We start from the raw sequence: 24,000 nt of genomic DNA, 5'->3' as shown, positions 1-24,000 counted from the left end.
ACCCGGCTTGGCGCCCGCTATCAGCGCCGGGAATCGCTCTCTCCTCCGTCATTCATATTTAATTTACTTCCCTCTTTCCTTCTTCCTTTCTCTCTCCAATTCAACTCACACTTTCTCACTTTTCCAGATTCTCTCCTCTCCCTCTTCTCTCCCCTCAACTCCAGCTGCCCACCATGTCTTTCGCCGCCAGATCCCTCCGTCCCTTCGCTTCTCGCGTCCTGTCGCAGAAGCTCCCCCTCTCTTCCGTCTGCAGGGCCGCACCCGCCAGTTTCCCGCGGGGAAGTGTCCGGAGCTTCTCCCAGAGCCCACTTTGTGAGCAACCCCCTAGAATTCAGTCGCATGAGGGCATTCAGACCCCCTAGGTTGGATACAAAGCTAATGGTTGACTCCCAACAGCTCAATTGAAGAAGTACACTGAGTCGCACGAGTGGATTGAGCTCGCCGAGGACGGCAAGACTGGTTCGTCCACCACAGCCTTCCCCGGCCAAGTTACCCTCAACTAGTCACTAATGCCTTCTTCTACCATTTACAGCGAAGATTGGAATTACCAAGTACGCTGCCAACTCCCTTGGTGACGTTGTGTTTGTGGAGCTCCCCGAGGTCGACCTGGAGGTCAGCGCCGGTGAGCCTGTTGGTGCTGTTGAGTCCGTCAAGTCCGCTTCGGACGTCCTTTCGCCTGTCTCGGGTGTTGTTACCCAGGGCAATGCTGTGTTGGACGACAATGCCAAGTTCATCAACCAGAGTCCCGAGGGTGATGCCTGGATTGCGGAGATCAAGGTGAACGATGCCGCGGAGTTGGACGGACTGCTGGACGAGGCTGCCTACAAGGCTACAATTGATGAGGAGTAAGCGTGATATGTGTGAGAGTGCGTGTGTGGGTCATGAAGTATTTGAATGGATGGATTGCTCAAAGTCTGGGTTTGGATTATATGCGCGCCGCCGCTTCTGTGCATGGCGTCGAATTTATTATGATTGTTTAGTCATTTGAACTGTTTCCCTTTGTCTGGGGGTTTCATTGGGTATGATTGTTGTGTGTGGATGGTTATGTTTTCACCACATAATGACTGTCTAGAGAGCTGGCTACGTCATGCCGCTATCGGCGGACCCTTTTATTCAACAAAAGGCTGTCTGCGGTTATAAGAATATACGATATCACTGTTATTGGTCTGTCATGGCCATTTCTGGCTTTATAGAACGAACGGGCTGTACTTTTATACCCTAAGACTTGTGTTCAACGAGGATGGAGTCTACCACTAGAGATACTGCACAAGTCCCAACCTTTTGGAGTAGATGATATGAGCTATTTGAGACCGGTGTATAGAATTATGCATACACTGGTTAGCTACAATGCTATTAGCTATATTGATACGACCTACACTATCAAGCACTACGAAAGCAGGGGCTCCATCATCTCGGTACACCCGACTATACAAGTTGTACCGCGATGCACAGTAGTACCACTATGCGAATGCGCCGGCCGGGCGGTGAGTCCCCCTCCACCTCGGATGGGGCCGACAGCCAACCGACGAGGCCTGGAGTGATAAGGCTATCCCGCAACATTCCCGACCTCAGGCCCTTGCTTGTCTCCATACTTCACCTCTATACACTTTTGCGCGTGTTTCGCACGTGTAACGCGACTTTCTTCGAGCTAGCACCGAGGCCATTTGGCACGGGTGCCAGCTCTTTGCCGTCCTCTGAACATGGCATCCAATCTCCCTATCCCTATTCCTCCGCGCACCCCGACGCCTCCCCCGGATGACCCTCCGAGCACTTCAAGCCAGTCACCCCGTCTCCAAGACAAAGATTCCCTATCACCATTGAGGGACACGTTTCCAAATCTGCGGGGCTCGTTAGATCCCAGTGATGCCAATCGCTTAAGTCCTACACGGGCGGGCTTCAATCTCAGCCCAGCAGACGCATTACAGCCGAGTGATCAGAGCGACAATGCTTCGGCGGGACCGTTCAATTTCAAGACTACGACAATGGCGAAGAGCCCAGTCGTGAAGTCTGTGAGTTGTCGCTTACTGCCACCTTGGAGATGGATATACTAATGAAGCCGTCAATGCGACGTAGAACATTGGCCAGCGACGTGGACACAAGTATAAGCACAGTAGCATTTCACATCAGATCTTCCTGGAACCGCCTCCACGAGCCCCTCTAGCTTTGCCTAACTCGCTGCCTATACCGACGTTCAAAGAATATCGCTCTAGTATGTCCAAGGACCAGACTACCCGGTTCTGGTGGAGCGTTTGCCACATGTCTGTTGCCGCATATACGCTATGGAGTGCTCATGGATCATTGGCTATGACGGCCCTTTCTCACTTGATACTGTTCGATTCAATCGGCGCATTGCTCTGCGTTGCTGTCGACATATTGGGCAACTTTGAAGTATGGAAGCGATCCAGTGTTCGACACCCATTCGGATTGGAGCGCGCAGAAGTGCTTGCAGGATTCGCCATGTGCGTACTCTTGCTGTTCATGGGAATGGATCTCATTTCCCATAGTCTGCAGCACTTTCTTGAATCTTCCGGCCATGAGCCTCACCATACGCATGTCCACGAGCGTGTCTCCCTCGGTCGTGTGGATTTCACTGCTCTGCTGGCTATCTCATCGACCTTGATCTCCGCCATCGGTCTCAAGAACCACGGACGGATAGGGAAGGCGATGCGGTTTGGGTACATTGAGTCGCTTCCCTCGGTTCTTAGTAACCCGTCCCATTTCCTGACGCTCTCATGCTCCACGCTGCTCCTGTTGCTGCCCCTGGTCTCCATCAAGCTCTACAACTGGCTGGATGTTTTGCTTTCCAGCACGATTTCTATCTCAATGTGCGTTATTGGGGTGCGCCTAGTGAAGACACTGGGATCCATGCTTCTAATGTCCTACTCCGGACCGGGGGTGTCCGAGGTGATCCGTGATATCGAGGCTGATCCCTGCGTCTACGGCGTGGATGACGCCCGGTTCTGGCAGGTTCATTACGGGCTTTGCATGGCCAACTTGAAGCTCCGAGTATCCGGGACTGAAGAGAACCTAGTGCGATTGCGTGAACGGATAGCCAGCCTCATCAAGAATCGCTTGGGTGGAGGGTACGGATCTGGAGGGCAGAAGTGGGAAGTTTCGCTGCAGTTCACGGCCGAGAAGGCATGAAATGGCAGATGTCTTGCTGTACATATACGATCATATTTGGATTCAATGAAGATATACCGGCATAATATTACGGTTTACTGGGAATGGCATCATGCTGTCTGTGTCCTCGCTTTAGGAGTAAATATCTGGTACCGGAATTGTACGGTGTCTCTTTCCTGCAGAACTTCCCACCCTTTCCGTAAGCGGCAATAACTACTACTATAATGTCTAGTAGTGTGGTTATAGCGATTCTCGAAAGAGTCACCTGGGGCAACACGATGTTACTTGGTTTGAATGGATCTGCTCCCGTGCCATCTATATCGGCAACAACACGGCAGTGGAAGAGTTATTCTATCTATGAACAGTACACTCGCGATTACCCATAGGTATAAACAACGATAGGATGATTCTGCAACTATCACAGGACCTTCCTACCCTCAATATCTCGTTGGACTAGAACCGACATAGTAAGACACCTGAGATAGATCTATATCATCCTCCCTTCACCAAGCCTAATACCATCAAGTCCAGATCCAGACCTCCGGACCATTTTCCATAGACTTCCTCCATCCAATCCCTCAGAAACCGTCAAAAACACCACCACCGCGACGCAGGAAATTAAGGATATGATGTAATATAATAGAATTCACAACAAACGCAATGTACAAAAGCCTCAGTTTTTCGGCCAGCTCTAGCACCCAAACCCAACCACAATTCTTCCTATCCTTCATCATCGCAACAACATCTCATTCATTTATGCCGCCGCAGCCAAAACACCCGCCTCTTCAGGCTTGCTCAACCCCACCGCCTCGCGCTCGTCTCTCCTCCGGCGCTTCTCCAGGATAGCTTCCCGGCGCTGTGCAAGAATTCTCAATTGACGGTTCTCGACGCCCTGCAGCCAGTAACCGAAGCTGCCTCCGACTCCGGCGAAGAGGGGGTACACCCAGAGGGACTCCTTGGCGAGGATGGGACGCATTTCGATACCGAGTTGCCAGAGACGGACGGCGATGCCTGTTGGAGGAGTTATTAGTATTTAATATATAGCATGGCCAGCAATTGAATATAAGGGAAGCGGATGGGAGACAGCTTGCTAGCTAGCTATCTAGCTAGCAGTTGCATGCTGGTATAGCAAGGGTGGGTGGTGTGGATGTGGTGAACATACCGAAGCCACCCCAGAAGAGGACTTTGTGAACCATGATTGATGTGGAGGAAAAGAGGGGGATTCGCGGCGGAAGGTAGGATTAAAAAGAATGGAAATTGATCGGAAGCCGCAACAAGGTTCCAATGTTCAACTTCACGACAACAATTGCGGACCAACACGGGCGTGAATCGACGGAGATGAGGTTCGACCTTCACACACCCGGCGAATCACGGGGCCGTGGTTCCCAATCTGCGATTCCTGTTGTCCGGATTATCGTTCCGCCGTGGGAGGGCTGTTTCTGCCGGGCGGTCGGTGCCTTTTGGTCGGGTCCTGCGCGCCGCATTTGCGGGTTTATCCCCGGAAGTTCAGTTCCTTTTTTCCTCAGAGCCTCTATTCTAATACTTCCCCAAGCTTGGAAGTTTTATTGCAAGCTTGTTACATCTTTAAGTCTCTCGTCATGGCTGGTCCAGAGGAGATGATGGATGTGACAGCAGGTGTGAAGCGGCCTACTACGTCTTCTTCTATGGATCTGGACAGTCTGCAGCGGAAGAAGTTCAAGACGGATGAGCTGCCTTTGTCCGCGGCGCAGCATTCAGCCATTGAGCATTTGCTGCACGCATTCAAGAAGAGGGGTGGATTCGATACTATTCGAAAGAAGATATGGTCTGAATTCCATGACGGGGTATTTATTTTATCTTTGATTGTTATTTTATTGCTGTTGTTTCGTTTTCTGGGTGAGGGTTTGTTGTTTGCTAATTAATGCGCCTTGGTCATATAGGAAGGGAAGGTTGAGTTTACGAAACTACTGGTCGAACTCGCTGAATCTGAAATTGACCGCGAACCCGGTCTTCTTTCTCGCGAACGTGGAAAAGCTGCAACTTTGATCGAAGGTGCGGTGGATCGAAGCGATGTCTACAAAACTGTCGAACATACCCTTGATGCGCTGGCCGAGAAACACCTCCCCGCTATTCTGGATTCCGTGCGCGATATCCGTCGCGACGAGGTCGGCGAGGAGCTTGCCGCGCAGGAGGAAACCGCAGGGAACAAAACTGATGAGGACTACGCCGCTCATGTGAAGGCGAAACGCGACGAGCGCGAAAAGGTCTGGCAGGAGGAGCTGCGCAAGCAAAAGGAGATAGAAGAGGAGGAAGCGCGCAAGAAGGCGGAGGAGGATCGCAAGCGACGTGAGTTGGAACGCCAGAAGGAAGAAGAAGAAAGGGCCAGGAGGAGGGAGCGCGAGGAACAGCGCCGCGAAGAGCAGCGAAAGCTGGATGAGCAGAGAGAAAAGGAACGACAGGAACGCTACGAACGCCGTCGCCGCGAAGAGCGCGACAGATATCGCGATTGGCGCGATCGAAGCCGAACTCGAGACCGTGATTCAGATCGTGATAGGGACAGGGATAGGGATCGTTACCGTTACCGAGATCGCTCGCCAGGCTATCGCTCTGACCGCGCCCACTCCCCACGGTATCGCGATTCGCGCAAAGAAAAGTCACCGACTCCGAAAGAACCTACGCCTGCAGCTGCGCCAGCGGCGCCGCCAGTGGACGAGAAGTCGTTGGAGGAGGCGGCGCTACAACTGTTGCTGAAGGAGGGAGAAGAGCTAGCAGCCAAGGCACGACAGAAGCCCGAGTTCGACTTCGAGGAAGCGGAGGCCATCGAAAATGGTCTCAAGCCGCCCCCGAAAGGACCCAAGGCTGACTCGAGATTCTCCAACACTCCGACCAAGGCAGGTAGTCCGGCTGTCGAAGCCGAACCCAATCGACGACGCGGATCAACAGCAGACGACCGCCCTCGGACAAAGAGGCGTGACGAGAGCCGCAGTCGCTCGCGTCGGAGGTTCTCCTCCCGGTTTGACGATGACCGTCGAGAGCGTTCGCGCGATGTATCCAGCCAGCCCCGCAATCGTGACTCTGATGACCGACTGGTTCTTCGCGATTTCCGCGATAATAGATACGGTGACCGGAGCTATCGCCCCAGCCGCCGGAGCAGAAGCAGATCTACTACTCGAAATCATGACAGAGACCGTGACCGCGACCATGACTACCGCCGTGACCGCAGCCGTGATCGAGACCGAGATCGCCGGGACCGGGACCGAGACCGGGATAGAGATAGAGATAGAGACAGAGACAGAGACAGAGACCGCGACAGACCTCGAGACCGTGACCGTGACCGTGACCGTGACCGCGATCGAGACGACTACCGCCGCCGCCGCAGCTACTACTCCCGATCCCGATCCCGACCCCGATACCGCTCCCGTACACGCTCCCGCTCCGTCCACCGTGACCGTGACCGCGACCGCGACCGCGACAGAGACGTCCGAGATCGAGACCGAGATAGAGACAGAGACCGAGACCGAGACGCCCGCCCTCGCGACACAACCGAACGCGAACGCGAACGAGATCGAGGCCGAGACCGCGACCGCGCCGACCCTCCCCCCAAAGACGAGAAATCCCCTCCCCGCCGCGTATCAGTATCCTCACGACGACGATCCCGCTCGCGCCGACGATCACGCAGTCGACGCCGCTCGCCGAGTCTCCTCGATATCGATCGCTACGTGCCGCCTACTAGTCGTCGGAGCCGGTCTCCTCGTCGGAGGGTGCGATCGCCGGAACGAGCGGAGAAAGATGAGCGTGATAGACCGCGCTTTGTTGAGATTGATCGGTATATTCCTGGTGCTACTGCTGCTGCGACTGCTACTGCCACTGGTGGTGGTGGTGGTGAGCGTGAGCGTGAACGTGATAGTGAGACTAACGGTAGGGATAGGGATAGGGAGAGAGACAGAGACAGAGATAGAGAAAGGGATAGGGAGAGGGAGAGGGAGGGAGATGACAGGAGGGCGAGAAGGAGGAGTGTGAGTCGGAGGAGTGATGGGAGGTGATATGCCTATGCCTATTCCTAGGATGGGATGATGGAGGGAGCGAGGGACGATGGAAACGAAATAATCGATTGTAATATACCAAGGTAATGAATCTCATGGATAGACATTTATTACTACTGCTGGGTGTTATTTGATGGTGTAGGTCATTTATCTATTATTACTATAACCTCCTAGTACATATCCGTATCTGAACGCAGTGCTTCGCTCATAAGATAATCATCAATTGTTTGTTCAGCGAACTACTTACTACCCGGCTGGAATATACTAGTGTGGTATAGTCGTCATGCTCTATATGCTTCATAGCATGCACAAGTTAGTAAAGTAAGCGCTGCAAGGCAGATATGAATTCTATTAGCAGTATCTCTCTCTATCACTGTAGTCATATACCAACCAAAATAGAATAAGATACCATTCTTACTTCTCCAATCCCAACCAGAACATAATACAATACCACACTCGAAACAATTTTCCATTTCCATGTACAAAATCTAATATGCACATACATACATGCTCCCTCACTCTCCCCCCCATATCATATCCGGGAGATACCAACTTCTCTCTACCACCTACCCAGGACAACCGACTTATATTCCAAACCCCTTCAAAAAAAAAAAAATAACCAAATCATGTCTGACTCCTCTCCACAGCCTCCTTAAACCCCTCATTCTCATCATGCCGCTTATAAAAATACGCAGTGGACCCTGTCCCAGTCGGCCTTAGCTCAGGGGATAATCGATCGATAATAGTCTGTTCGAGAGCCTTGATAGACCGTTCATTAGAGCCGAGCTTGTTCCATACGGAGATGAGATGCGAGTTGAAGCGGACGGAGGTGGAGACGCCGAGGACGTGGTCGTGTTCTATTCTCATTTATATTTCTCTCATTCGTTAGTACTATATCTCCCATCTCCCGTTACTCTCACAAGTTTACTTTTTACTAGTGGGATAATCCATATCATAAACACAACAAACAAACAGCACAACAAAATAGAGAGAAAGAAAGAATGGGTGGGGGGGGGGGGGGGAAGCTAACCCTTCTCCAAAACCGCCTGAAACTCATTCGCCATACACAGAATGGCAATCTCATGAAAGAACGCCTGGGCTTTACTCTTCGGAACGCGGAAGCGCCAGCACCCCCCGTTCTGATTCTCGGGATCTTCCCAGACGGGTCTCACGCCTTTGCGGAAGATGTGGACGGTGTCGCGCAGACGGATCTTGTCCCACGGGTAGTTGTTATAGACGCGGTAGAAGGTGGCGATGTCGGCGACATCCTCGTGTAGGACGTAGAGACGTGAGTCGTAGTCTGCTGTTGCTGCTGCTGTTGCTACTGCTGGGGCGTCGGTATGGCGGTCGTACCAGACTGTCCAGTGGTATTGGAAGGGGAGGGGACGTAGTTTGCCAAAGATGTTCTGGTGCAGGGATTTGCGGGTGGTTGGGGAGGTGGAGGAGGTGTCGCGGTCCTCTATGGGGCTTTTGTCGTTAATGTGGACGCTGGGGATGGTGCTCATTTTGATGGGGATGTAGATGGTTGGAGAGAGAGAGAGAGTGTGTGTGTGTATGTGTATGTACTAGGAGTGTGTGGGTGTGTCGGATTATCTGTCCTGCGTGAGGATGTGGGTGGACATCAGGATCAATCCGGATTGTGTATGGGATATATAGTTCCCAGCGAAGAGAACCCTATTGTTTATGAGCAGGTGGGTAATGCATTGGGGCCATAAACGGCCATAAAGGAGAAGACGGAGGGCAAAAAGGCAGAGAAAGTAAGACAAGGGGTTTGTTCGTACAGTTGGAAGGGACAACGAAATATTGGAGAACAAAGAGTTTTGACTTACCCAAATGAATGGCGAGTGAAGCTATACCGGGAATTTCCAGATACAATTTGCATCCAAAGCAGAGATGAAATCAGGAGACAATACAATAGTGATCTGTCTCAGGAGAAGGAGGAGAGGAGAGAGGGGATATGAGCGACTTTATCAGTCACGCATTGACTCCACCAGAGCATCAGCATCAGCAGTAGCAGTAATAAGGAGAGAGTGAGAATGTGTGTGTGAGAGAGAAAGGGTTTCATTCATTCACTAAAGTACTCTCCAAACAATAAGTAACCAACAACAACCCCCAACACAGCCACCCAGTGTGTGCCTGCCGCTCACATATGCAGGCAGAAGACACGCCGGACGGATAACTGGCCAGATCGATTGGTGTCATGGCGTCAGCTACTAACTATTCCATAGTTAGCAGCATTAAGGCTGCTTACACTAGTCAGATTACTACGTAGGGAAGTAGGGCCACGGCCACTAGTTAAGGAGTAAAATGGCTCTGACCCCGCCAATCCCGCGGGTTGGGTTTCCCCACTGCGGCGCCAATTTGCCCGCAGATTTCGGTCGATCCTGTTTCAATCACCCACCACTGCTGTTACTTATCTTTCCAACCATCTTTGTTGTATCATTCTTGAAAAGCAATAATATGCCCTCCACTACGAAGCGCCAGGGAGCCGATCCCTCTTCCACTACCACTACCACTTCTACCGCTCGTGATCTTGATCGGCGCGAACATTCCCCCGCTGACGACGACCATCTCCAACACACCGCTACCTCCACCACTGGCCGTGAAGACGATGAAGATGACGACGACGACGATGATGATGATGATGATGACTACACCTCCTCGTCTGGATCTAGCGATAGTGACAGCGACAGCGACGATGAGGAAGATGAAGAAGTAGATCAGAAGGAGACCACTACTACCTCCGACGATATGCCGCGCATTCCTGCTATACCTAAACCGCGTATCGGCCGCATCAACAAAAATCCTGACCTACTGTCCCGACTATCTGCTTTCTTGCCGCAGATGAAAACTGCGAATGAGAAGCTCGAGCAGGAGATTGCGGCGGGAAGGGCGAAGGATGTGCGATTGGAAATAGATGGGGATGATGATGATGACGAGGACGAGGATATGGAGGGAAAGCGGTATATTGAGATGGTATGTTTGATACAATATCTATGTTCAGTGGTTGGGATGCTAATTGAGTGCAGAATCTGGGACTAGGTGTGCTGGAAGAGAAGCGGCCCGGTGATGACGAGGAAGATCATCTTGAGTCGCAGGGTGGTCAGGACAATCAACATGTTCTGCCTGAGAGGCCGAAATCTGGCAAGGACTCGAATGTGCTGGATACTTTGATGGGCAATGCGGAGTCTTCGGCGGAGAAGGAGAAGCCGACGATCGAGGAGATATAGGAAAAAGTCTGCTGATTTGCATGGGTTGGCGCTTTGGGTTACTTGTTGGTTCATAAAAGTTGGTGGCTACTATAGAGTTTGTCTGGGTTATTCGCATTTCGGCATAGAAGGAGTGGGTCTACAAAAGTGTTTCCGGCCTACATGTCATACAGTCTCTAGATTCATAGATCAAGCATTAACATAATAATCATACCCAAACAAACACCAGCCAAGTTTAAGAATACACATGGAACGGAAAAAGAAAATCAATGATCTAGTGTATTTGCATGATATTAGACATGTATACGTCCAAGCGCACATGCGCAAGGTGGATTAAACCGTCGTCGCTGCATCACCTAACGTCTGTTCGTCTAGGAGACCTCCTTCACCCGGCAGGTCCAGCCGGATTCCTGGCTCAGCAGGGGCAAACTGTGATTCGTTAGTATCGTGCATTGATCCAAAGTAGTATTTAAAAAGGGTAAATCTTACCTAGCACCCAAACACCAGCCAAGTTCGTTGTTCTTGATCTTCTTCGCAATCTTCACCTCACGCGACAAGGGCATCTCGTATCCCGTGTGCAACAGACCCAGCATAAAGTTCAAGTCCAGGCACCACTCGGGGCGATCGCGCAGCTGGGGCAGCGCATCCTCAACACCCTCGAAGATGCCCCATGCGGGCTCACCCGCGCAGACCGTCGACGTGAGCTGGTGCAGCTCATCCAAGGTGAAGGAGTCGGGCATGCCCAGGGGCTTGGTGCGGTCGTAGAAGTAGGAGAAGATGTACACATCCTCGCGGGCGAAAGTCTTTTCCAGAGACGGCTGGTGAACGCCGTTGAAGGAGCAGGGCGCCAGCTTACAGTCAGCATCCTTGTTCAGGATCTTCTCAGTCAAGCCACGGCACTGAGCTGCCGCAGAAGCGCCTTGCTTCGGGCCAACCATCTTCACCGTCACCTTGCCGGCGAGCGGGTGGTCGTTGTCAAAGGTCAGCTCGACATCGCGCTCCATACCAGGTCCAATGCAGGGGTTGGAGATCGGCTGCTTCAACCAGGACATATCAACGGGGCTGGCGGCCAACTTGGCATCGACGATCGCCTTGTGTACAGCATCCCGAGCAGCCATCAATCCGTAACCCAAGTGAGAGTGCTGGTAGAGGTCAAAGTGACGACCGCCGAATTGCAGCGAGTACTTGTGGTCACCCTCCGCCAGGTGCTCGGGCATACCGCCCGAGGGGCTCTGGGGGAACGTGGGCTGGAAAACGATCTGAGTGGAACCACCGCCCAGATCAAAGATGGCAGCAGTAGGGGTCTCGTCCGGACCGCCAATCTTACCGAGAAGGTAGTTGGTTGTGATCCAGGCATAGACACCCTCGTCACTGCCATCCATGATCTGCACACCACCCATCTCACGGGAGACAACCGGGAAGGGGTAGACGGTTTCCAGGCGAGTACGCACGGCCTCCAGAATCTTCTGGCTCATCTCGGGGCCAAGCATACGCAGTCCAGCGGTGGCCTTCACGGCAATGGGGGAGCAGGACTGGTAGTCGGCGGGCACGGACTTAAGAGCCACCTGCATCAGAGGGTCCAGACTCTTGGCCGCTCCCTCAGCATCTTCCTTGTAGGCGCTCAGTCCGGAGCCACCCTGTCTCTTCTCGGTTTGCTCGAAGACCTCGTTCTCAAGTTCGGGGGTGGGGCCGCAGTTGTTGAAGCGGTAGACGTGGATACGAGAGCCCTGACTGCCCGCGTCGATCATAAGCGCATACTGGATCAGAGGCTTGGAGGGGTCATGAGGTTTCGTGCACTTGTCCGTTAGGGGAGCGACACCATTCAACGGTGGCTCTGAGAATTGACCGTCAGTCCAGATCGACTTTCCCCGTTATAGGGGGTGGTCACTTACGGGATCCAATGTTGCTCACTGTGGGCTTGGACGGCGACAGCCACAACAACAGAAGAAGCACTGCACTGACAATAGCACCTGTCTTCAGGTAGCGAGAGCGCTGGCTTTGAGACATCATCATGTGGGACAGGCTGCGACGAGATTTGCCGATCGATTTGTCTAAGGCGACTAAGGGGATCGCGGGTTCGGAAGCGTGCGACACCGAACGCCTGCTAGGTCTAGAACCTGACGCTGAAAAGGACGATGTACGTGGAGTATGTCGACTGTCAACACCAGTCGACATGCGGACAGAGCCAAGTATTCGGTAAAGGCTGTAGCGTTACGTCCGGCAGACAACGCTCTCGGTATTCCGACCGAGTTGGTATAAAGGGAAAGAAAGACGATTAACGGTAGGAACGAAGAGAAAGCATAGGATCGTCCGGGCGCCTCCGGTGCAGGCCACAAAGATAGTGGGAAGCAAAAGACCAACCAACGAATGGAAGGGAGGATGGGGAGGAGGGAAGAGAGAGTGGAAGAGAGAGAGGGATGGAGGGAGGAAGAAAGAATGAGGGTGAGGTGGAGGAGGAGACACGGAGAGAGGCAAATGAAGGCCAGTTAGTACTTGTTCTTAATTATTCTTGGCCTCTCAGGGTCTTTTTTTGAAACGGATGGGGGGCTCCGCTTCCGCTTGCTGGCTACCACTGGCTGTAACTGGCTCGATTTGTGGCGTTGGTGTACCCCCCGTGGCTGGTGGGCGGTCGCCGCATGCAGCCAGACTCAGCCCGGCCTCATTATGATTCCCGGACATTGACCTCACCACATGGTCCTCTGCAGCCTATGATAGCAACCCTTGGATTTTAATCCCCCAGTTCTTCCGTCCCGATCTCGATCTCTGCCCTTGTCCAATAATCCCTTCGAATTCCCCTCCTCTTTTGTTGTCTGTCGGTGTCAGCGCTGCTGTCACTTTTTGGGAAATGAAGCACATGCGCCGTCTCGTCCCTCCCACTCGGGCCCTTCGCCAAATCCTCCTCACTCCTCAGCCTGCCTTTCGTCCTCAATTCTTCCAACTCACTCCCCGCATCAATGAAATCACCGCTCGATCCTACAGCCCGACTACTCCTCTCCACAAATTCCGCACGAGAGCTACTCCTCGTGCCCTGCCGCAATACATTCTCGACGAAGAGATCGGAGCGCTATATGTCCAAATCGTGAACGAAAACAACAGCCTTGACCCCCCTGTCAGTCTTCGAGATGCTTTGCGACAAATCGACCGTTCAAGTCAAACATTGCAACAGGTGTCACCGGGTAGTGGGGATGGGGTGCCGATTTGCAAGGTTGTAAACAAGTTTGAGCTGCGGGAAATCGCAAAGGCAAAGGCGAAACCCGCCAAGGATGGTCTAAAACAGCTGGAACTGAACTGGGCCATTGATGCTCATGATCTTGCACATCGCTTGAAGCAACTCACAACTTTTTTGGAGAAGGGTCGGAAGGTGGAACTAATTCTGACGAGAAAGAAGCACAAGCGATCTCCTACTGTGGAGGAGGTCAAGAATCTCATGGACCGGGTCATGGAGACGGTTCGGGAGGCCAAAGCCTTGCCGGTCAGACCCATGGAAGGAGAGCCGGGCAAACATGTGGTGCTGGTGGTGAAGAAGGATGTTTAAGAGGAAAAGGAAATATGATGAGTTGATGGAGTTTAGTATGTATACTATTGACGGCCTGAGTGGTATTGGTTCTGTACATATAACGGACCACTCGGTTAATCGGTGCTTGGAAATGCCTTATCAAGCTTTTCCATCACTATTGACATGATGTCTCTTATACCCGATAAAACGATGGTGGCATTATGAGCATGTCGGGTGTCGTGTGATATACTGTACCTTGTATTGCAGCTCTAGCTGTCAGGTCGGGATATGGGGCACATGAAGCGAAGCTATACTACCGGTATCGCGGAAGCTCGGGGGCACGAAGCGTGCATAACCTCGTTATATAAAACAGAGAGATATATATGAGTAAAACAAAAAAGGAAAAAAAAATTAAAGAAAAAGAGATCAAAGCTACATGTAATCAAATAGCCCGCCCGCCTTTGAGTTGTTCTATGGCTTGTACCTGGTATACTACGCCATCTCCAACCTTCAAGGTTATTCGTCCCTGGCGACTCCGCAATACTGCAAGTGTGATTGGCTGACTGCTGAGTCAGCGCCTCCCTAAATTTTTCCGGGCTCAACAAGAAGCGCTGCTCGACTTCCCGGCCGTCCAGCTCGTCTTCTTCCTGTTCCCATTCCTGTCCGGTTGTGTTTCCATCGCAGGGTAGCCATCATGTCCAGCCTCGCCAGATCTGCCAACCTCCTTTTCCGCTCTAGCAGGGCCTCCCTGCTGCGCCCCCGCGCTGTCAACCCTATCCAGCATGTCTTCCTCGGCGACAAGCTGGCTGCCCGTGGTATGGCAACCGCTTTCGAGCGTACCAAGCCTCACGTCAACATCGGTAGGTGGCCATCTTCATCTCTTAACAATCCATCAATGCAATTACTCATTGCTATTCTATAGGTACCATTGGTCACGTCGATCACGGCAAGGTTAGACCACAATTCCCTCCTCCCCCCTCGCTGCGTTGATGTTTTCCCCGATATGGTCCGAAAACTTCTCACACGTTTCCTCTAGACCACCTTGACCGCTGCCATCACCAAGCACCAGGCCTCCAAGGGTCTCGCTCAGTTCCTCGAGTATGGTGCCATCGACAAGGCTCCTGAGGAGCGTAAGCGTGGTATCACCATCTCCTCTGCCCACATCGAGTACGCCACCGAGGCTCGTCACTACTCCCACGTCGACTGTCCCGGTCACGCCGATTACATTAAGAACATGATCACTGGTGCTGCCAACATGGACGGTGCTATCATTGTCGTCGCCGCCTCCGACGGTCAGATGTACGCAGAAACCTCAAGAAGAATCACTCCCCATCAGTATATATGCTTACACTGGCGATCAATAGGCCCCAGACTCGTGAGCACTTGCTGCTTGCTCGTCAGGTCGGTGTCCAGAAGATCGTTGTCTTCGTCAACAAGGTCGATGCCATCGATGACCCCGAGATGCTGGAGCTCGTTGAGCTGGAAATGCGCGAGCTTCTCAGCACCTACGGATTTGAGGGTGAGGAGACCCCCATCGTCTTCGGCTCTGCTCTCTGCGCCATTGAGGACCGCCGTCCCGACATCGGTTCCGAGCGTATCGACGCTCTCCTCCAGGCCGTTGACACCTGGATCCCCACTCCCCAGCGTGACCTTGACAAGCCTTTCTTGATGTCCATTGAGGAAGTTTTCTCCATCCCCGGTCGTGGTACCGTCGCCTCCGGCCGTGTCGAGCGTGGTCTCCTGAAGCGTGATAGCGAGGTTGAGATCATCGGTACCACCAACGAGGTCATCAAGACCAAGGTTACCGACATTGAGACCTTCAAGAAGTCCTGCTCCGAGTCCCGCGCTGGTGACAACTCCGGTCTCCTGCTCCGTGGTGTCCGCCGTGAGGATCTCCGCCGTGGTATGGTCATTGCCGCTCCTGGCAGCGCCAAGGCCAACAGCAAGTTCATGGTCTCCATGTACGTCCTGACCGAGGCTGAGGGTGGTCGCCGTACCGGTTTCGGTGTCCAGTACCGTCCCCAGCTGTTCATCCGCACTGCCGGTAAGTGAAATCGCATTTTATTCCGCTACTAAACAACATTCTCTAATTTCATTTGCTACAGATGAGGCTGCTGAGTTCAGCTTCCCCGACGGAGACCAGTCCCGCCGTATCATGCCCGGTGACAACGTCGAGATGATCGTCAAGACCCACCGCCCCGTCGCCGCCGAGGCCGGTCAGCGCTTCAACATCCGTGAGGGTGGTCGCACTGTCGCCACTGGTCTGGTCACTCGTGTCCTGGAAGAGTAAATAGCGAACCTGCCGAGGTTCGTCTAGCAGGCCCGGACAACTGGCTGCTGGGTATTATGGGAAAAAACGAAGCGAAAACAAAACTTGGACAGGGAATCGTTCATAATGTTTGAACACCATCTTGCAGCGCGGGCATCAGCGGGAGCATCCGGGACTGATACGCCAGGGTGGTGGATTGCACCGGAGTTCTTGAGTCATATCTATGTATCTGTATTTGTATTAAAATGTCTGTAGACTTTTTTTTTGTATCTCTTCTCCTCTCTTCTAACTTCTCGGTATGTCGTTGAATATGAATGAATGATTTACTCGAATGTCATCACTGCAAGGTCTTTTGTTAATTAATTTTAATCCATAACTGGGGTAGATCAAGACAGACGATCCGATCTATCTACACTACAAAGTAATTCCCCCGATCCGGTTGCCCAGATCACGGAATCTCACTAGCCTAAAACGGTTTAACGCGGGATCAGACGATCGCGGCCTGGAGGCTCAGGCGACCAGCGGACTGGCTGGCAACGCAACGGGGGATCAACTCCTGAGGCTGGCCAGAGTGACCACCGCCCGGACTAGAAGCCCTCCTGCCCTCCTTCCTGCCCGGCTTCTTCCAGCTCTCCTCTCTCACACTCGCTTTCCACCAGACCTCGGTGTGGATCCCATTGTCGTCTTGTGATTGCCCGTCTCCCATGGTGATCCTCTCTTGACCTCATCCGTCTCGACTCTTCTCCTTCTCCCCTTACCTTTACATCCCGCACCTACTTGCCTCTACCCTTTTACTTTCGCCACGCTCTCCGCATCTGACGTTGTTCCAGCGGCGCTCCCCGTCGTTGTCTCATCCCACCCCCGGAAAACAGAACAACTATCCCATATCCCATACTCATTCACCAGCACGAAACCTGCGCTTTAAGACTACTCTGCGGCAGCAGTGCAACTGACGTGTTCCGTCATGGCAACCAATGGCCACTTTGCCGCCATTGGCAACGGCAGCAGCGACAAGACAGCATATGAACACGGGGTGCAGGTCATCGACGAAAACAAGGAGTTCAAGTAGGTCCTTTCCTCATGTCTATGAGTTCCAATACGACGGTCGTTGTCTGTGACGTGTGGGTTAAGTCTCAGGGGGTTAAATTCAGAATGCGACTCTCCGTCATCCGCATCACCTGTTCAGGGGCTTTGGAGCGGCGCATCAGCTAACAACAACTATTCCAGTGCGAATCTGTCCAAATATCTCACCCTGGAGGATGTCACACCAGCCGGCTTCAATTATCACCTCATATCCGTCTTCGGCTCCCAGTCGACGGGAAAGTCAACCCTACTCAACCATCTGTTCGGCACCCAGTTCTCCGTGATGTCCGAGTTGGAACGCCGTCAAACTACCAAGGGTATCTGGATGTCCAAAAATAAGAATGGCAGCGACGGATCAATGTCCGACAACATCTTGGTTATGGATGTCGAGGGTACCGATGGTCGCGAGCGTGGAGAGGACCAGGACTTTGAGCGCAAGAGCGCTCTGTTTGCGCTTGCGACGAGTGAGGTCCTCATTGTCAATATCTGGGAGCATCAGGTTGGATTGTATCAGGGTGCCAACATGGGCTTGTTGAAGACCGTTTTTGAAGTCAACATGCAGCTGTTCCTGAAAGATAGGGCGTACGTTTCGCACATTGTTCTACGTGTTGCTCGTGCTTTCTGCTGACCCTTGACCTATAGTACCAGCCACCGTTCTCTACTCTTCTTCGTCATTCGTGACTTTGTCGGCAACACGCCTCTCCAGAACCTGCAGCGGACACTGATGGAGGATATGTCGCGCCTATGGGATTCGATCTCCAAGCCTGCCGGTTTGGAACATTCTTCAGTCCATGATTACTTTGACTTCCAATTCTACGGCCTCCCCCACAAAAGCTACCAGCCAGAACAGTTTGTTGCGGAGACAAAGAAGCTGAGCCTCCGTTTCCGTGAAGGACAGAAGGACCCCAGTTTGGATGCGCGCAAGGGCGAGTTTTCCGATGGAGGCGTTTTCCTCCCCGAGTACCACCGTCGCATTCCCGCGGATGGCTTTTCTCACTATGCGGAGGGAATCTGGGATCAAATTGTGAACAATAAAGATCTCGACCTTCCTACTCAGCAGGAACTGCTTGCACAGTTCCGCTGTGACGAAATTTTGCGGGAGGTTATGGTTGCATTTGACGATGCGATCGTTCCCTTTGAGGATAAGCAGTCGCAGGCGGCTCGCCTCGGGGAACCGGAGATCCTTGGCGGCTTGGGAGCAGCGATGCGGGCCTCGCGGTCCAAGGCCTTCAAGAGCTTCGAAACGGAAGCTAGTCGCTACCACAAGGGAGTTTACCAGCGCAAACGTACCGAGCTCGAGAGCAAGATCGACACCCGTTTGAAGGCTCTTTTCCAGGGTCAGTTGGATGCGACCCATAAGTCTGGTATCACCGAGTTCAGCGAAGCTGTGTCGGGCGCTGTCAAGGCCGGCCAGAAGAAGGGTACTGGTTACGACTTCGCCGAAATTGTGAACGAGGAAGTTACCAAGGCCGTACAGAAGTTCAAGGAGGTTGCGCACGAAACCGCCGTGGAGGGTGCCGCCTGGAGTGACTCTCAGCAGCAACTGGCGTTGTATGAGAAGGAGCTGGCGGAAGTGAGCGCACGCCTGCGTCGTGAGGAGATGCGACGACTGGCCAACCGGGTCGAGCGTTGGGTGCAGTCCCGCCTGGGCGATTCCGTTGGTCTCGAGTTCAATGCCCTCGGGTCCGGACGGGCCGGGGGTGGCGCTCCGGAGGAGGGGGAAAAGCCTACGGAGAAGAAATTCTGGGACCGAGTATGGAATGTGTTCGTGGAGACCGTGCTGGATGCGGAGCGCAGATTCACCGACCGCGCCAGTAGCTTCGATGCCAGCCTAGAGGAGGTGGATGTTGGCCTGTGGCGGTTGCGCCGTAAGTCTTGGGGTGTTTTGCGTGCGAAGATCGACGAAGAAATGGTCGAGGGCAATCTGCTACTGAAGTTGCGCGAGAACTTTGAAGACAAGTTCCGTTACGATGACGCCGGGGTGCCCCGAATCTGGCGGCCAACCGATGACATTGAGGGCATCTACACGCGGGCGCGCGAGTCAACGTTAACCTTGATTCCCCTTCTATCACGTTTCCGACTGGCGGAGACGTCTGCACCGCCGCCACTGGATCGCTGGGTTGGGCACACGCCCAGCTCTGCGACTGCGGCCGATGAGGAGGACCTGCCGCCGATCGGCGGAGTCGACGAAGAGGAGGGAAAGAGCTTGGAAGAGGAGATGACAATCCTCAGCGAGTCTAAGCGACAGGAGCTGACGGTGCGGTTCAAGAAGGCTGCGGATGGAGTGTATGTGGAGGCCAAGCGCAGCGCCATTGGCGGCATGACGCAGGTGCCCCTGTACTTTTATGGTATTCTTCTGGCGCTTGGCTGGAACGAAATCGTTGCTGGTAAGCTTCGCTCTATGAATCTCGGATTGTGGATTGACCATGGCTAACTGTGCACAGTTCTTCGTAACCCCGCCTACTTCTTCCTCTTGTTTGTGTGCCTCGTTGCAGGGTACGTGACGTACCAGCTCAATCTGTGGGGACCGATCATGAAGATGACGGAGGCTGCGTCGAACCAGGCTCTCGTGGAGGGCAAGAAGCGGCTGCGCGAGTTTCTCGAGTCGTCGGACACGGGACGACAGGCGATTGCGATGTCGACGGCCGGCGGTGCTGGCCGGGGGGAGCAGGTGGAGATGTCGCGCCTTAACAAGCAGGGAAAGACGACGGCCGAGGATGAGGATGGTGACTTGTAAGAGAGATAGATGGGGTTATTTATTACTTGTATTCAACTGTATTCTTCTTTTATAGATACTGCATCCAAATGCACCGTTTAGCATAGCATCCCGCATTCCATTTGATTCCCATATCATGCCATTGCCGTTGTGGATATTGATTAACGTCTCCGCGTTATCTCGCAATCGCAATCCTGCTATCTCTCTCAACCTTCGTTATCACGCGTTCCTGCAGGCGCACCTCCGATGGCACTGCAGCCGGACTCCCCGCGGCGCCGGCACTACGAAAGGCTAAAGTGTCTAGTCTAGCCTGCAATGTGCTCGCCTTCATCAGCATCCCATCCATTTATCTTCTGACGATGTCATCTGCAGGCTCCACCCCGTCCGGCTGCCCCGACGCTCTCCGACGGTGCACAACAATCAATTCTGCAGTCACGCTCAGTATTCGTCTCTGCCGCACTCCTCATGCCGTGCCTGGTTTAATCTATGCATTGGAGTAAGGTAGTATCGCCTGGCAGGAGCGGAGTTTCTGCTGCGCTCACGCCATGGCGCCGGCGCAAACATAAATCGCTCGCTTTCCTCCGGCGCTGGCCGTTCTCTCGTGCCAGTTCGTCTACTGTGGTCGTAGGATCCTCTGTTCCCCTCGACAGCTCACAATGCGTGCCTTCTCCGCTGTCGCTGCTGCGGCCCTGGCGCTCTCTTGGGCGTCTCTGGCTCAGGCTGCTCGCCCCCGTCTTGTGCCCAAGCCTGTCTCTCGGCCAGCTTCGAGTAAATCGGCTGCGACCACGGGCGAGGCTTACTTTGAGCAGCTGCTGGACCATCATAATCCAGACAAGGGAACCTTTTCTCAGCGGTACTGGTGGAGTACTGAATACTGGGGTGGTCCTGGGTCACCGGTGCGTCTCTAGCATTTGGTCGTATGACCGGCCATATTGGAATCTAGCCGTTGGCAGAGTCCGTGATCATGATGAACGTTGCTAATTAGACTAGGTCGTCCTCTTTACCCCTGGAGAGGTCTCTGCCGATGGCTATGAGGGGTATCTCACCAATGAGACTCTCACTGGTGTCTATGCGCAGGAGATCCAGGGTGCCGTCATTCTCATTGAGCGTGAGTGTCACCGCTACCATGGAGGAAACATAGCTGATTGATCCCAATCTAGACCGCTACTGGGGCGATTCTTCGCCTTATGAGGTGCTCAATGCCGAAACTCTTCAGTACCTCACACTGGACCAATCCATTCTGGACATGACCTACTTCGCCGAGACGGTGAAGCTGCAATTCGATAACAGCACCCGCAGCAATGCGCAGAATGCTGTATGTTACCTTCACCGCTCTATGTTTTTGATAGGTGCTGACGATCTAGCCCTGGGTCATGGTCGGTGGATCATACAGCGGTGCCTTGACGGCTTGGACCGAGTCTGTCGCGCCTGGAACGTTCTGGGCTTACCATGCCACTAGTGCCCCTGTGGAGGCTATCTACGACTTTGTGGGTGTGACCCTGCTCTTATCGTGTCTACTTGCAGCTAATCAGACCAGTGGCAATACTTCTACCCCATCCAACAAGGTATGGCACAGAACTGCAGCAAGGACGTGTCTTTGGTAGCCGAGTATGTCGACAAGGTTGGGAAGAACGGAACTGCCAAGGAGCAGCAGGCACTCAAGGAATTGTTTGGCCTGGGAGCTGTTGAGCATTACGATGACTTTGCCGCGTGAGTACTTCCATGTCCATAGGAGAAGCCATTCTGACAGGAACAGTGTCCTCCCCAACGGACCGTACCTCTGGCAGGACAACGACTTTGCCACAGGATACTCTTCCTTCTTCCAATTCTGTGACGCCGTCGAGGTAGGCCACCTCTAACAGCCCCATAGCAAAGCATTATACTAACGAAAGCAGGGTGTCGAAGCCGGCGCGGCAGTAACCCCCGGCCCCGAGGGTGTCGGCCTCGAAAAGGCCCTGGCCAACTACGCAAACTGGTTCAATTCAACCATGCTCCCTGATTGTATGCCACCACCCCTTCTCTCATCCCTCTCTATCTTCAAGTCTAACCCAGTGACAGACTGTGCAAGCTACGGCTACTGGACCGACGAATGGAGCGTCGCCTGCTTCGACAGTTACAACGCCTCGAGCCCTATCTACACCGATACCTCCGTCGGCAATCCCGTCGACCGCCAATGGGAATGGTTCCTCTGCAACGAGCCTTTCTTCTGGTGGCAGGAGTGCGTACCCCTTACTTCCTTCCACGATAACACACGAAGAACCCACTAACGAGAATCCAGCGGTGCTCCCGAGGGTACCTCCACCATTGTGCCCCGGCTCGTCAGCGCCTCCTACTGGCAACGCCAATGCCCGCTCTACTTCCCCGAAACAAATGGCTACACGTACGGCAGCGCGAAGGGTAAGAATTCCGCCACGGTGAACAGCTGGACCGGTGGATGGGACATGACCCGCAACACGACGCGCTTGATTTGGACGAACGGGTAGGTCTCCTGGATACCATAAAATGTGGTTGATTTATCCTTGCTAATGAACTGGTCAAGGCAATACGACCCCTGGCGCGACTCCGGTGTGTCGAGCACTTTCCGGCCCGGCGGACCGCTGGAGAGCACGGCGAGTGAACCGGTGCAGATTATTCCGGGCGGATTCCATTGCTCGGATTTGTACATGGAGGATTATTATGTGAATGAGGGAGTAAAGAAGGTGGTGGATAATGAGGTGAAGCAGATTAAGGAGTGGGTGGAGGAGTATTATGCTTGAAAATAGGGACGGTGGTTGATGGTAAATATTGTTATGGCTTGTACATAAGGAATGTGTTATGGGACATGATGATGGTAGGTATGGTCTTGCCAATTGGTTAAGTAAGATAGTAGGATTTGGCTTTTTCTACGAATGAAAACCTTATGCATATGGGAAATGGGGACGTTAGTACTCACCATATATATCGAGCGTTGGAACATATAGTGTGTAGGTACACCCAGTTCATCAGACCTTCTTTTATGTGGCTTTTACCTGGAGAGTTTACTCAGTTATTCTGTCTTAGAGTTACAGATAATAGCCAAACCATCCACTCATTCAAACGACGAGCTTGACATGCATATTACCGGAGTCACTGCCAGCCATTTACGGTGAAGGTCATAGTAGCCTGAGACAGTCAGTATCAGCCGTATAGTTATAGATGATAGTTAGAGACAACTATATAGAATCGCTAACCGTTAACACCAGATAAATATAACAATAACCGACTCAGTCACCCATATGATATCATGTGAAAAGATGTTTTTTCTCAACAAACCATGGATGTTTAATTCGAGATCTATGGAGGCTAGGACAAAGTATGAATATAATATATAGTGATAGAGTTCCCAAACTTCAGAAGAACGCTGGAAATAATAAGAACATAAATAATCAATAGCTATTAAAGTAGCTGGGATAAGTGAACCGTGACCGGATAGCCTAGCAATTAGGATTCATTGCCTGACAAAGCGTACCAGGCCGAATCCAGGAAAACCCTGGGAATCGATCTGGTACATTTCTACCGCACTGGGTATGAAGTAGGGGAAGGCAAGCATCCACTGTCCATATTCACATGACTCTAAACCGTTGCAGATCCCTCCAGATCTGACGACAGCATTATCCGGATACTGAACTCCCTGAAGTAATGTTTTAACTAGTGCTCGGCCTCTGCGAAGTTTAACATCCGATAGTTCACGACGATCCGGGCCGTGCCAGCCTGAGGCAGTCAGTGAGTAGTCAGCGGAGATACTTAGTCAGCGCTGTTAAGCAGGCAGGGACTCCGCTGTCCGCTCAATTCGGAAGCCGGACCACCTGGATTTGTATCTCATCCACAATCCACTTGTGGATCAACGTGGCTGATCGGGTCCCTTGAAGACACAGATCCGCTGACACATCACACCATGGCCCCCGTTCATTGGTGGGCGTGCTTCAGGCACCATCAACGGCATCTATTCTTGCGAGATCCGATGGCCAGCTACTTACGGATCCCTGCTCCACAACTTTACCGGTCCATACCAATATCCGCATCCGAGTATACGCACAGCCTAGATCGACTTGGCATGATGTATA

At 52.8% G+C, this 24,000-nt stretch overlaps 11 protein-coding genes across 11 annotated transcripts; 8 read left to right on the top strand and 3 right to left on the bottom strand.

The window, feature by feature from the left end:
• The first annotated feature begins 120 nt into the window (after positions 1 to 120).
• BO83DRAFT_434705 (glycine decarboxylase subunit H) lies at positions 121 to 1,164 on the top strand. Its single transcript, XM_025535822.1, has 3 exons — positions 121 to 312; positions 397 to 459; positions 533 to 1,164. The coding sequence occupies exons 1-3, from the start codon at positions 174 to 176 to the stop codon at positions 847 to 849; spliced, it is 519 nt and encodes a 172-aa protein (XP_025391767.1). The 5' UTR covers positions 121 to 173; the 3' UTR covers positions 850 to 1,164.
• A 403-nt stretch (positions 1,165 to 1,567) lies between these two features.
• On the top strand, positions 1,568 to 3,224 carry BO83DRAFT_405863 (cation efflux family protein family). Its single transcript, XM_025533846.1, has 2 exons — positions 1,568 to 2,009; positions 2,074 to 3,224. The coding sequence occupies exons 1-2, from the start codon at positions 1,701 to 1,703 to the stop codon at positions 3,142 to 3,144; spliced, it is 1,380 nt and encodes a 459-aa protein (XP_025391766.1). The 5' UTR covers positions 1,568 to 1,700; the 3' UTR covers positions 3,145 to 3,224.
• Positions 3,225 to 3,500: 276 nt separating this feature from the next.
• Positions 3,501 to 4,391, bottom strand: BO83DRAFT_375531 (putative NADH-ubiquinone oxidoreductase 14 kDa subunit). Its single transcript, XM_025530482.1, has one exon. The coding sequence runs from the start codon at positions 4,097 to 4,099 to the stop codon at positions 3,878 to 3,880; it is 222 nt and encodes a 73-aa protein (XP_025391765.1). The 5' UTR covers positions 4,100 to 4,391; the 3' UTR covers positions 3,501 to 3,877.
• Positions 4,318 to 7,361, top strand: BO83DRAFT_385739 (BOD1/SHG1 domain-containing protein; the record flags this gene model as incomplete). Its single annotated transcript, XM_025532633.1, has 4 exons — positions 4,318 to 4,358; positions 4,676 to 4,946; positions 5,043 to 7,118; positions 7,320 to 7,361. The coding sequence occupies 4 exons, from the start codon at positions 4,318 to 4,320 to the stop codon at positions 7,359 to 7,361; spliced, it is 2,430 nt and encodes an 809-aa protein (XP_025391764.1).
• A 408-nt stretch (positions 7,362 to 7,769) lies between these two features.
• On the bottom strand, positions 7,770 to 8,650 carry BO83DRAFT_385738 (eukaryotic translation initiation factor 4E; the record flags this gene model as incomplete). Its single annotated transcript, XM_025532632.1, has 2 exons — positions 7,770 to 8,002; positions 8,176 to 8,650. 2 exons carry the CDS (start codon positions 8,648 to 8,650, stop codon positions 7,770 to 7,772), a joined length of 708 nt encoding a protein of 235 aa, XP_025391763.1.
• An 856-nt stretch (positions 8,651 to 9,506) lies between these two features.
• Positions 9,507 to 10,579, top strand: BO83DRAFT_375528 (NOPCHAP1/New4 family protein). The gene is made up of 2 exons (XM_025530481.1): positions 9,507 to 10,121; positions 10,175 to 10,579. Exons 1-2 carry the CDS (start codon positions 9,606 to 9,608, stop codon positions 10,373 to 10,375), a joined length of 717 nt encoding a protein of 238 aa, XP_025391762.1. The 5' UTR covers positions 9,507 to 9,605; the 3' UTR covers positions 10,376 to 10,579.
• BO83DRAFT_354507 (guanosine diphosphatase) lies at positions 10,541 to 12,826 on the bottom strand. Its single transcript, XM_025529106.1, has 3 exons — positions 12,247 to 12,826; positions 10,844 to 12,188; positions 10,541 to 10,783 (listed from the first exon to the last, which is right to left on the bottom strand). The coding sequence occupies exons 1-3, from the start codon at positions 12,527 to 12,529 to the stop codon at positions 10,726 to 10,728; spliced, it is 1,686 nt and encodes a 561-aa protein (XP_025391761.1). The 5' UTR covers positions 12,530 to 12,826; the 3' UTR covers positions 10,541 to 10,725.
• Positions 12,827 to 13,045: 219 nt separating this feature from the next.
• BO83DRAFT_414584 (putative translation initiation factor IF3) lies at positions 13,046 to 14,221 on the top strand. The gene has a single exon (XM_025534579.1). It carries the CDS (start codon positions 13,200 to 13,202, stop codon positions 13,887 to 13,889), a length of 690 nt encoding a protein of 229 aa, XP_025391760.1. The 5' UTR covers positions 13,046 to 13,199; the 3' UTR covers positions 13,890 to 14,221.
• Positions 14,222 to 14,484: 263 nt separating this feature from the next.
• Positions 14,485 to 16,453, top strand: BO83DRAFT_375526 (translation elongation factor Tu). The gene is made up of 5 exons (XM_025530480.1): positions 14,485 to 14,710; positions 14,773 to 14,801; positions 14,887 to 15,149; positions 15,215 to 15,894; positions 15,956 to 16,453. Exons 1-5 carry the CDS (start codon positions 14,545 to 14,547, stop codon positions 16,138 to 16,140), a joined length of 1,323 nt encoding a protein of 440 aa, XP_025391759.1. The 5' UTR covers positions 14,485 to 14,544; the 3' UTR covers positions 16,141 to 16,453.
• A 313-nt stretch (positions 16,454 to 16,766) lies between these two features.
• sey1 (dynamin-like GTPase SEY1) lies at positions 16,767 to 20,120 on the top strand. Its single transcript, XM_025530479.1, has 4 exons — positions 16,767 to 17,184; positions 17,347 to 17,784; positions 17,845 to 19,589; positions 19,647 to 20,120. Exons 1-4 carry the CDS (start codon positions 17,084 to 17,086, stop codon positions 19,937 to 19,939), a joined length of 2,577 nt encoding a protein of 858 aa, XP_025391758.1. The 5' UTR covers positions 16,767 to 17,083; the 3' UTR covers positions 19,940 to 20,120.
• A 185-nt stretch (positions 20,121 to 20,305) lies between these two features.
• On the top strand, positions 20,306 to 22,895 carry BO83DRAFT_375524 (putative serine peptidase). The gene is made up of 10 exons (XM_025530478.1): positions 20,306 to 20,814; positions 20,909 to 21,026; positions 21,079 to 21,233; positions 21,283 to 21,405; positions 21,456 to 21,628; positions 21,675 to 21,762; positions 21,814 to 21,919; positions 21,977 to 22,136; positions 22,197 to 22,397; positions 22,458 to 22,895. Exons 1-10 carry the CDS (start codon positions 20,575 to 20,577, stop codon positions 22,672 to 22,674), a joined length of 1,581 nt encoding a protein of 526 aa, XP_025391757.1. The 5' UTR covers positions 20,306 to 20,574; the 3' UTR covers positions 22,675 to 22,895.
• The last annotated feature ends 1,105 nt before the right edge of the window (positions 22,896 to 24,000 follow it).

This window comes from Aspergillus eucalypticola (assembly GCF_003184535.1).
Source record: "Aspergillus eucalypticola CBS 122712 chromosome Unknown BO83scaffold_4, whole genome shotgun sequence".
Classification (NCBI taxonomy): domain Eukaryota; kingdom Fungi; phylum Ascomycota; class Eurotiomycetes; order Eurotiales; family Aspergillaceae; genus Aspergillus; species Aspergillus eucalypticola.
Note: the sequence above shows the minus strand (reverse complement) of the source record. Positions and strands in the feature narration are given on the sequence as shown.

Excerpts from the sequence above, each read along its gene's own strand:
- BO83DRAFT_375531 (XM_025530482.1), bottom strand. The coding sequence starts at position 4,099 with ATGCGTCCCATCCTCGCCAAGGAGTCCCTCTGGGTGTACCCCCTCTTC.
- BO83DRAFT_354507 (XM_025529106.1), bottom strand. The coding sequence starts at position 12,529 with ATGTCGACTGGTGTTGACAGTCGACATACTCCACGTACATCGTCCTTT. Across the intron at positions 12,189-12,246 it reads AGTGAGCAACATTGGATCCC|AGCCACCGTTGAATGGTGTC; the intron begins GTAAGTGACCAC and ends GTCAATTCTCAG. Across the intron at positions 10,784-10,843 it reads GGCTGGTGTTTGGGTGCTAG|TTTGCCCCTGCTGAGCCAGG; the intron begins GTAAGATTTACC and ends AACGAATCACAG.
- sey1 (XM_025530479.1), top strand. The coding sequence starts at position 17,084 with ATGGCAACCAATGGCCACTTTGCCGCCATTGGCAACGGCAGCAGCGAC. Across the intron at positions 17,785-17,844 it reads CTGTTCCTGAAAGATAGGGC|TACCAGCCACCGTTCTCTAC; the intron begins GTACGTTTCGCA and ends CTTGACCTATAG. Across the intron at positions 19,590-19,646 it reads CTGGAACGAAATCGTTGCTG|TTCTTCGTAACCCCGCCTAC; the intron begins GTAAGCTTCGCT and ends AACTGTGCACAG.
- BO83DRAFT_414584 (XM_025534579.1), top strand. The coding sequence starts at position 13,200 with ATGAAGCACATGCGCCGTCTCGTCCCTCCCACTCGGGCCCTTCGCCAA.
- BO83DRAFT_434705 (XM_025535822.1), top strand. The coding sequence starts at position 174 with ATGTCTTTCGCCGCCAGATCCCTCCGTCCCTTCGCTTCTCGCGTCCTG. Across the intron at positions 313-396 it reads CTTCTCCCAGAGCCCACTTT|CTCAATTGAAGAAGTACACT; the intron begins GTGAGCAACCCC and ends GACTCCCAACAG. Across the intron at positions 460-532 it reads CGCCGAGGACGGCAAGACTG|CGAAGATTGGAATTACCAAG; the intron begins GTTCGTCCACCA and ends TACCATTTACAG.
- BO83DRAFT_375528 (XM_025530481.1), top strand. The coding sequence starts at position 9,606 with ATGCCCTCCACTACGAAGCGCCAGGGAGCCGATCCCTCTTCCACTACC. Across the intron at positions 10,122-10,174 it reads GAAAGCGGTATATTGAGATG|AATCTGGGACTAGGTGTGCT; the intron begins GTATGTTTGATA and ends AATTGAGTGCAG.
- BO83DRAFT_375524 (XM_025530478.1), top strand. The coding sequence starts at position 20,575 with ATGCGTGCCTTCTCCGCTGTCGCTGCTGCGGCCCTGGCGCTCTCTTGG. Across the intron at positions 20,815-20,908 it reads GGGGTGGTCCTGGGTCACCG|GTCGTCCTCTTTACCCCTGG; the intron begins GTGCGTCTCTAG and ends TAATTAGACTAG. Across the intron at positions 21,763-21,813 it reads AATTCTGTGACGCCGTCGAG|GGTGTCGAAGCCGGCGCGGC; the intron begins GTAGGCCACCTC and ends TAACGAAAGCAG.
- BO83DRAFT_405863 (XM_025533846.1), top strand. The coding sequence starts at position 1,701 with ATGGCATCCAATCTCCCTATCCCTATTCCTCCGCGCACCCCGACGCCT. Across the intron at positions 2,010-2,073 it reads AGAGCCCAGTCGTGAAGTCT|AACATTGGCCAGCGACGTGG; the intron begins GTGAGTTGTCGC and ends AATGCGACGTAG.
- BO83DRAFT_375526 (XM_025530480.1), top strand. The coding sequence starts at position 14,545 with ATGTCCAGCCTCGCCAGATCTGCCAACCTCCTTTTCCGCTCTAGCAGG. Across the intron at positions 14,802-14,886 it reads GTCACGTCGATCACGGCAAG|ACCACCTTGACCGCTGCCAT; the intron begins GTTAGACCACAA and ends CGTTTCCTCTAG. Across the intron at positions 15,150-15,214 it reads GCCGCCTCCGACGGTCAGAT|GCCCCAGACTCGTGAGCACT; the intron begins GTACGCAGAAAC and ends GGCGATCAATAG.